At 41.0% G+C, this 9,500-nt stretch overlaps 1 protein-coding gene across 1 annotated transcript; it reads right to left on the reverse strand.

Annotated features, from left to right (window-relative positions):
- Positions 1 to 7,908: 7,908 nt before the first annotated feature.
- Positions 7,909 to 8,847, reverse strand: LOC138177617 (olfactory receptor 51I1-like). The gene has a single exon (XM_069108831.1). It carries the CDS (start codon positions 8,845 to 8,847, stop codon positions 7,909 to 7,911), a length of 939 nt encoding a protein of 312 aa, XP_068964932.1.
- Between the last annotated feature and the right edge of the window lie 653 nt (positions 8,848 to 9,500).

Genomic DNA, 9,500 nt, shown 5'->3' on the forward strand with positions numbered 1-9,500 from the left:
TCTCAGGGAAGTGGATGGAGAAAGAAAACAGAAAACAGCAAGGGTAAAGAAACCCCCCTGTTCCACAAGTGTCAGACCTGGGGTCCCAGGCCTAGGAATCTCATGAATTGGAAAAGGATGCTGCAGCTATGTAGCAGCAATCACCCCAGCTGGGTGGCTGCCAACACAGGTTCTTAGATCTGCTTTGTTAAAAGAAAGCAACTCAAAATGGGTTAACAAGCTTACTTTAATCAGTCAAATATGTATTGTTTACCTAGTTCAGGGGAAAAAGGCCAGCACCCCAAACTTCAGAATATACAGACAGGATTATCAAGACAGAGAAACAGATCAAGTAGACAGTTTCCAAACTGTCCAACCATGACATCCATACCAAATCAACATCTGGATTTCATCAACATCTGGGTTTTTCAAAGCAGGGGGGCTCTCATCAATAGCTTCCCAGAGTCTTATCTGATCAAATCACAGAACACTTCTCAAAGTGAGCTCCCAAAACAAAGCTACACATCAGGACTTATATAGCCTTCTCCTGGCTCAGAGAATGTAACAACCTTATTGACTCACTGCCCAATCAAATCTACTGAAAAACAAGCCTCCCACCCCAGGCTCCCGGTGCACTTTAGCCTAGGGGCAGGGAAGATCTTTAAATTTACATTTCCATTACAAGCTACCACTTCCTGAGAGAACTTCCACCCTTCCTCCATTCTTTCCCTTCCTTCTCCCCAAATGTCCCTTTCTCTGTTTCTCTCCAGGGAAACCAGCTCTCTTCTCCTTTCCTTCCTTTATCAATTGTTATTGTTCTCCCCTCCCCCTCAGAAATAGTGTCCATGAGGATTCTTTGTGTGATGGAGGTAGAGGTATAGATGTTTTCCATTTCACCTTTTCCATTCACTTAGAGATGGCAGTGAAAGGATGTTATCTCACTGGGGCATCAATCCTTATTTATTCCTGCATATGTATGTAGGGATGTGTGTGTGTGTGTGTATGTGTGTATGTATGTGTGTGGTGGGGTATGAATGGAAGATCAGGAAAACCCTCACTACCTTTGCATCCTTTATTGAGGTGGGAGAGAAGGCTGAGCAGTCAAGTGAAGGGCAGGAATACAAGACAAGAAGTTGGAAAATAGCAGAGGGAAGTGCAATGGATGAGAGCTGTGAATGGGAGAGAATTTGATTGGGGAAAGGAAAGGGAAGCATAGGCCTCCAGGTAGCAGGGAATATGGAATAATCAGGATCATAGCTTCTTTGCTCTAGTACCATGTGTGATAGTAATGGCAATTAAAGATTCCCCTGTATTGGCTTGGTTTTCAAATTGATTGTATTAAAACCCAGAGTTTGTTAATCCCACCTGTGGGATGGGCTTGTTGATGTGAAAAGAAAGTCCTGAAGTGGGAGGAGCTGGTGACATAGATTTGGAGAGACACTGGAGAGAGGCGGAAGATCTTTTTTGGAAGCAGCACCTCGTGGAGAGAGAGAGAGACTAAGAGGATTGCTGGTGGCCGCTTTGAATTGCCCTGGACTTTTGAGACCTGCCCCCTGAGCTGCCAAGGACTGAGGAGACATGGCTGTTTTGCTGGTACTTTGTCTGTCTGTTTTGATGTTATTTTGCCAGATTTGTCCACTGGTGAAAGACTGTCCTGTTGAAGAAGTCCTGGAACCTGGCATTTGGCTAAGAAGGCCTGAGACTGTCCTGCAGACAGAGAGTGAATACTGTCCACTGGTGAGGGACAGTACTGTTGCTGCAGGGGTCTGGAGACTGTCCTGCAGACAGAATGAATACTGTCCACTGGTGAGGGACAGTACTGTTGTTGCAGGGGTCTGGGAGCCTTTCTGTTGGTTCAGAAGCCCTGAAGAAGAATTTTCTTGTTGTATGTTTACAGAAATCCTGGGAGAGGGCTTTGCTAATGTGTTCAGGGGTTCTAGGGCTGTTCTACAGACAGAGGATAAATTCATGAAGGGACTGGCAATGTATCTTATGGCCTTGCTAAGCCTTGTCTCTCCAGGAACTAAGATTGCTGAGAACTTGCCTCGTGTCAAGATGAAGAAAAGACCTCCATTTGGGTATTAAGTGCTGTGTTTAAACTTGATGTAACTCTGGGGTAGATTCAATTGTGATCCAGGGGTGGGGAACTTTTGACCTTTTTGTGTTCTATGGTTGAGCAAATGAATGTATTTTACTTATGTTTGGAAACTAATCTCCATTTGAGAAGAGGGGCTTTGTGGTGGACTTAATTAAGGTATAGCCTAGGGGTGGAGAAGTATTTGGAACAGAGACTTTGTAATTGATTGAATGATTGGAAAGTCCTGGGGTGGGGTAGGCCTTGGAGATTATTTAATCACACTTAGTAAATGCTGTATTTTGAATGATGTCATGTTTTGATCTTCTCTGTTCTGGGTTTGTTACTGAATAAAATAGAGAGCACCTATGCTGGTATTTTGAACCTGGGAAGTTGCCTTTGCTTGTATTACATTACACCATGCATGATTTGATCCAAATTGTACAACCTGAAGGAGCCAGCAAAAAAGCAACTGCTGGAATGATCAGGGATAGAATTTCACAGAAGGGTTTCCAGACAGAGAAGAGCTCAGTAGCATGAGTATCAGCCATGTCTGAAACTTGAGATGCCCTCCAAAGATAGTTGGACTACTCAAGATGCAGTTCTTGAAGGTTTGGTTAGTGTAAAGGTGATTCTGAGGCAGTATCGCTTACAATCATTCCTTTGTCTTGATGATCAACTCATTTCTAGACCCACTTTCAGCAGCTAGTGGTCAGGGGTGGGGAAAGTGGTATAGTAATATCATCCCCCAGACAGCATTTCAACAACATCCCTTACATTGTTCTTCCCTCTACTGTCACTGGATTTTTGTTCACATTGTTACTCATGTTTGGGACAGATTATCTTTATTTATTGAAGTCCCTCTCTTCCTTCACCTAGGTGGCCAGTGGATAGATTGGAGAGAAGCCTGGAGTTGGAAAGACTCTTCTTCCTGAATTCAAATCTGGCCTCAGACACTAGCTGTGTGACCCTGGGCAAGTCGCTTAACCTTGTTTGCATCATTTTCTCATTTGTAAAATGAGCTGGAGAAGGAAACAACAAAGTACTCTAATATCTTTGACAAGAAAACTCCAAGTGAGGTCACAAAAAGTCTGACATGACTGAAAAATGGCTGAATTACAATTCCCTTCCTTCAAGGCCCCATATTGAACCTGCTACAGCTTAGAAGGATGATAAGATGGGGTTAGGGGAGGGGGAAGAAATGGGGGTTTTTTTGGTTGTTTTTTTAAGAACAAAAGTTCTGATCATATTTTTAGATGATGGGGAAAGGACTGAATAGAGCCAGAATGAAGATGAAGAAAAACAAAAAATTGATGGAGTAACCATGGATTAGGGTAAAGAACCTAGGATTTTAGTTCAAATACCAGCTCTAGTCCTTCTTATCTGAGTGAAATTAGACAAATATTTCATCTCCCGGTTTTTAGTTTTCTCATCTATATCATGAGAATGTAGATTGGCCGTTCCCCTGGACTTTGCCATTGTCTCCAGAAACTTATCAACTCTGAAACTTATACCCCCTGTCCCTGAGGCACCTCTGATTGGAGAGGGTGGGGGTTGACATCACAGACATCCTTTACCACTTAAGGAAGGCACTCAGAGGCATTCACTTCATCATTTACCTCCTGGTTGCAGGACGTAATCAGGTTGGGTAAATTACCCTTCCTTACCGCTCCCCTCCCCACTTTTCAGCTAAGCCAAAGTTAAAAACATTTTTGAAATGTCTTGTCCATTAAATTGTGAGTTTCTTGAGGGCAGGGACTGTTTCGTCCTTCTTTGTATTCCCAACACTTAGCACAGTTCCTGGCATACAGTAGGTCCTAATCAATGTTTGTTGATCTACTGACTTGGGGACTGGACAAAATAAGCTCTAAGGTACCTTCTAGTTTAAAATCCTATGAGTCACTGGAGGCTTGTCAGTGAACAAGTTTCCTGCAGAATTAGGAGGGAATGGGATCACAGGTGCAAATGGAAAGGTTAGTTGTTTTTTTTTTTTTTCTTAAAGCAATCGGGGTTAAGTGACTTGCTCAAGCTTACACGGCCAGTTATTTCTGGGTGTGGTGCTAAGTATCTGAGCCCAGATTTGATCCTTAGGTTATCCCGACACTGGAGCTGGTGCTCTTACTCGCTGTGCTACCTGGCCGCCCGAAAGGTTAGTTTTAAAGAGGAGATGGAACACCTCATCCTCTGAGATAAGAACAAGAAAAGAAAAGAAAGGTAAAGACATAGGTTTGAGGGTATGGAGAAAAGGAGATAACTGATTATATCAGTCTCCTCAGTAAAGCTGAAGGCAAAGATCATCTGTTGAGAAAGAGAAGTGTCACGGTGGAATTTGGGGCTTGAAGAGAGGTAAGATTTGATGTAGAGAATGTGAGGAATCATAAAGTCGATCAGAAATGAATAAAATTGCCATGCAATAATAATAGCCCAGCCGAGATTGGAGAAAACACAATATTTAAATGTTTTTCCTCTTCTTTTTATTATTTTTAACATTTATTTTCCTCCTTAACTGGCCTCAGTTTCCCCATTTCAGTTTTCAAAGGCAGTTAGGCATACAGTGTTGCTGGACTTGGAGACAAGAAGACCCGAGTCTGAATCTCAGACACTAGATGTGTGATGCTGGACAAGTCACTTATCTTCTGTCTGCCTCAGTTTCTTCATCCACAAAAAGTGGATTAATAATAGCACCTACCTCCCAGGGTTGTTGTGAGGCTCCTGTGAGGCAATATTTGTAAAGCACTTTGCAAATTTAGGGTGCTATGTAAAATACTAGCTCTTATTATTATCTCTAAAATGAGGGATTGGATTACAGGATCTTTAAAGTCCAATCTATAGCAATAATTGACAGTTGCTATGCAGCACTTTGGGGTTAAGTACTGGACCTATGATTTCATTCGTACAGGGAACTCCATTGACCAATGCAATCTGCCATTTTTTTTTTCCTGCAATTCATACTTAGGGAGTTTCTCAGAGTGCAAAGAGGTTAAGTGACTTGCCCTGGGTCTCACACAGCAAGCATGAGTCAGAGGTGGTACTTCAGCCCACATCCCCTGGCTTCAAGGTTGACTCTCTGTTCACTCATGATTTTTTGACCTTTTAAGGTTTTCAAAGTGCTTCCCAAATATTTTCTTATTTGATTCTCACAATTGCCCTGTATGACCTCATTTTACAGATAAGGAAACTGAGGTGCAGACAGGTTAAGTGAATAACCTTCAGTTATGAAATTAGTAAATGTCAAAGAGCAAAGGTGGGATTTGACCACAGATTTCTCATGACTTCAAATTCATTAATCTTTTCCATTGTATCATGATACCTTTTAAAATCTCTAATCTATGGTTAAAAAAATCATAATTTGTATCTACAAAGCAGTGTAATTATTACTACCCCTAGTTTACGAATGAGGAGACCTGAAGCTCAAAGAGGTTTGGGGTCTTGCCAGTAGTCTTACAGGTAGTAAGCAGAAAACCTATAATTTGAACCAAAGCCTCCTGACTTTATGTCCCTATTCTCTCTCTAATATATCTTGCTGCCTTAAAATGTCAGTGACGCTATGTATTGTTTCAATAAGTGAGGTGGCATACAAGACCAGGAATATTTTTGTTATACAGGGGTTTTTGTCAAGATTTGACCTCTCTCAAAGAACTGCAGCTTTTCTCAGGATCCATTAGGCTCATGGGACAGAGGCCTCAGTGAATGGAGAAAGTAAAGGTCTCCTTTCTTGATGGTCTCTTCACAGGCCAGGGATAGATTCTTAAAGAATGTCTGAAATTTAAAAATACCTTCAAGGACCAAGTAGGATCAAATGACATAATGAATATGCATATATAAGAGATAGTAAGATGAACAGTTTTTATTTCGAAGTAAAATTATATTATCTGTTTGTAATAATTTGTATTTAATGTACATTTGCATGGGCAGGAGAAATTATAGCGAATTGTAATAAAAATTTTAAAATTCCTTGTTACAATTAGTTGTTTGTCTTGAGTTAATTGTCGTCCTTCCACTGTTGACTTCTGAAGTCTCTGTCTGTGACATGTCCTAGACTTTCACTGAATTCTCTAGAGCTGTTTCTTATTATCAGTTTATGAACTCTACCAGGAAAATAAGATCACCATGGGGATTTCCCATGGGGTGAGTTAGACCTCAAACCATCTCTTTCCAGTTCCAAAGGGGCCTGCTACTGGTCTTTAGGTTCTGAAAAACAGTATTGTTTCCACTTCCTCTCCTCTCCACTCATTCACTTTTCAGCTCTTCTCAATCTGGCTTCCAACTTCTTCACTCAACTTAAATTGTTATTGGAAATATGTAATCAATTCTTGATTGCTAAATCTGATGGCCTTTTCTCTGTTTTTTTTAATTTAACTTCTCTAGGTTGTTTTACAATGATGACCAACATCTTCTCCTGGATACTCTCTCCTCTCTGACTTTTTGTGACACTAGTCTTTCTTGATTCTCTTCTTATGTGTCAGATTACTTCCCTGTGAGAGCATAATCTATATCAACTCCTTCCAATTGTGGGTATATCCCAGAGCTTCATCCTGGACTCTCTTTCTTAGCCTTTATTTCTGTCTCTTTCTTTCTGTCTGTCTCTTTCTGTTTGTATCTGTATTTCTCCCTGTCTCTTTCATTTCTGTAATGATAACTCCTAGGTCTAAAATTTGCAATTCTAGTCTCTCTTGAGTTGCAGCCCTAAATTGCCAAAGTCCTGATCGATGTTTTGAACTGGATGTCCAGTAGGCATCAAAAATTCAAAATTCCCTGAAGAGAACTCATTATCTTTCCCTTCCCCAAAGTACTTCTCTATTTCTAAGACACCTCTATCTTTCAAGTCACCTAGGGTTGTAACCAAGATATCATCTTCAATTCCTTCTTCTCAGACACCCTACATATCCATTCAGATGACAAATCTCATCATTATAACCTTCATAGCATCTTTTTGCAATCATCTTCCCCTCAACACTCACATGGATGTCATTCTCATTCAAATCCTGATCATCTCTTGTCTGGAAATTCTAATAGCCTCTTACTCGCTTCAAGGTTCTCCTGATTCTAATCTATCTTTCACACAGCTGCCAATGTGACCTTTTCTAATGTACATGTTGTCTACCCTTGTTAGATTGTAGTAAGCTCCTTGGTGACAAATGAAGCTTCACTTTTCTCTTTGTAACCCCAGTGCCTAACATTGTACCTGGAACATGATGGGGAAACTTAATAAACATTTATTAATTGATCAAAAGATTAAAAACAAGTCCACTTTCCATCTCCCCCATGTTCTTCAGGGTTTTATTTCTTTACAGCTTGTATCTTTGTTTCTCCTCCCTTCCTCACATTGTAGAAGCTCAATCTGTAAAGCCCATCCTCACATCTCTCCACTCATGTTGGTCTCTAGAATTCCTTTAGACCCTGAGATTTCCCTCTTGTAACTAACTGAATAGTGCAGAGACCACACCTATACATATTTTCCTGATTTCACTTTCACATGCCAAGGGTGAGTCTGAACAGTATACGACCAACAACTTATCCCTTTCATAATTTAGTAGATATCTTTTAACTAAAATGGAGTACCTAGTCTAACATTGCCACATCTTGGAAGAACAAGTTCAAAATATCCCCATTTGTGAAATAAAATCGTTAGATGTGGGTCCTTAAAGTTCCTTTTAGCTATAAATTCAATGATTCTTTAAGTTTGCTGACTCTCCCTTTGTGGTTGTGGTATAGGATTGCCTTTTGTCTATCTTAAATTGACATCCTTGTAGATACAATATGCCCACCCTTCCCTTGATATAATATCTAGGGTTGTGGAGAATGAGTCGGTGTCTTCCCTTTCCACACATGTCTCAATTTCATAACTGCTGGATTTAGGATTTTTGGAAGATCTTAAGAAATCCTCGGCGTATCTCCTTGGTCTTGACACTATAGATGATGGGATTGAGCATAGGAGGCACAAAGAGATAGACGTTAGACATCATAACATGAACTACAGCTGGGGCCTTCTTCCAGAAGCGGTGGATCATAGAGACAGCAATGATGGGCACATAAAAGGCAAGAACTGCACAGATGTGAGAAATGCAGGTGTTGAGTGCCTTGAATCTCTGTTCCTGGGAGGCAATGGCTAGTACAGCCTTCAGGATGAGGGCATAGGATAGGAGGATGAAGGTTGAGTCAACACCATAGGTAAAGATAACCACAAAGAGCCCATAGATGTTGTTGATATGAATGTCTCCACAGGCAACCTTCATGAGGTCAGGATGGAGGCAGTAGGAATGATGCAGGACATTGCCCTTGCAGAAAGGTAACCTCTTCACTAAGAAGGGGAAAGGGAAGAGTGTAACAAAGCTCTTTGTAAGGATGCTCAAGCCCATGACTACAATACGGGTGTTAGTAAGGATGGTGGCATAACGTAGAGGGTTGCAGATAGCCACAAAGCGGTCAAAGCTCATAGCCAGCAGGATCCCAGATTCCATGAAGGAGAAAGTATGAATGAAGAACATCTGCACCAGACAGGCATCAAAGCCAACCTCACGGTAGTTAAAGCAAAAAGTACCCAGCATAGTGGGCAGTGTAGACAGGGAGACACCTAGGTCATTGAGGGAGAGCATGGACAGGAAGTAGTACATTGGCTGATGCAGAGCAGTCTCTCGCACCACAAGGGCCAGGATGGCAAGGTTGCCCCCAATGGAGATCAAGTAGAGTAAGCAGAAGATGAGAGCTACCCACCCTTCTCCAGTCTCTAGACCCGGGATTCCTGTTAGCTGCAACTTGTCTGGTTGGAAATGCGAGTCATTGAAATCCCACATAGTAAGGAGAAGGTAGAGACCACTCAGAATGGTGCTGGTAAAGAGATTTTTGGGGTTCCTGTCTTCAGCCTCACTCTTTTCCAGTCCCTGTCTCCAGATGCAAAAGGAACATAGGGTTATTAAGCTGCAAGGTGACACAATAGATAAAAACTGGGACTGGAATCAGAAAGACTCAAGTTCAAATTCAGCCTCAGATACTTACTAGTTGTGTGACTCTGGACAGATAACTTAAAAATTTAAAGTCTATCTCAGTTTCATCTAAGAAATGAGGACAATAATAGCACCTATAACCCAGGGTTCTTGTGGGGACAAAATGAGAGAATATGTAGTTTGTAAACCTTAAAGCACCACTTGTATACCTTAGAGATATCGTGGGTTTGGTTCTAGATGACTGCAATAAAGCAAATATCACAATAAAATGAGTCACACGAACTTTTTTAATTTCCCAGTTCATACAAAAGCTTTTTATACAATACTGTGGTCTGTTAAGTGTGCAATAGTATTATGTCTAAAAAATGTACACAATGTAATTAAAATACTTTATTAAACATGGTAACCATCATCTAAGCCTTTAGTGAGTCATAATCTTTTTTTTTTTTCTGGTGAAGGGTTTTTCCTTGATGTTGATGGTTACTGACTGATCAGGGTGATGG

This window comes from Petaurus breviceps, unplaced genomic scaffold, assembly GCF_028583685.1.
Source record: "Petaurus breviceps papuanus isolate PSGF00001 unplaced genomic scaffold, PetGlider_PUasm1.0 90444, whole genome shotgun sequence".
Lineage (NCBI taxonomy): Eukaryota > Metazoa > Chordata > Mammalia > Diprotodontia > Petauridae > Petaurus > Petaurus breviceps.

What these genes read in the sequence shown, in the direction of transcription:
- LOC138177617 (XM_069108831.1), bottom strand. Translation starts at nt 8,847, where the DNA reads ATGTGGGATTTCAATGACTCGCATTTCCAACCAGACAAGTTGCAGCTA.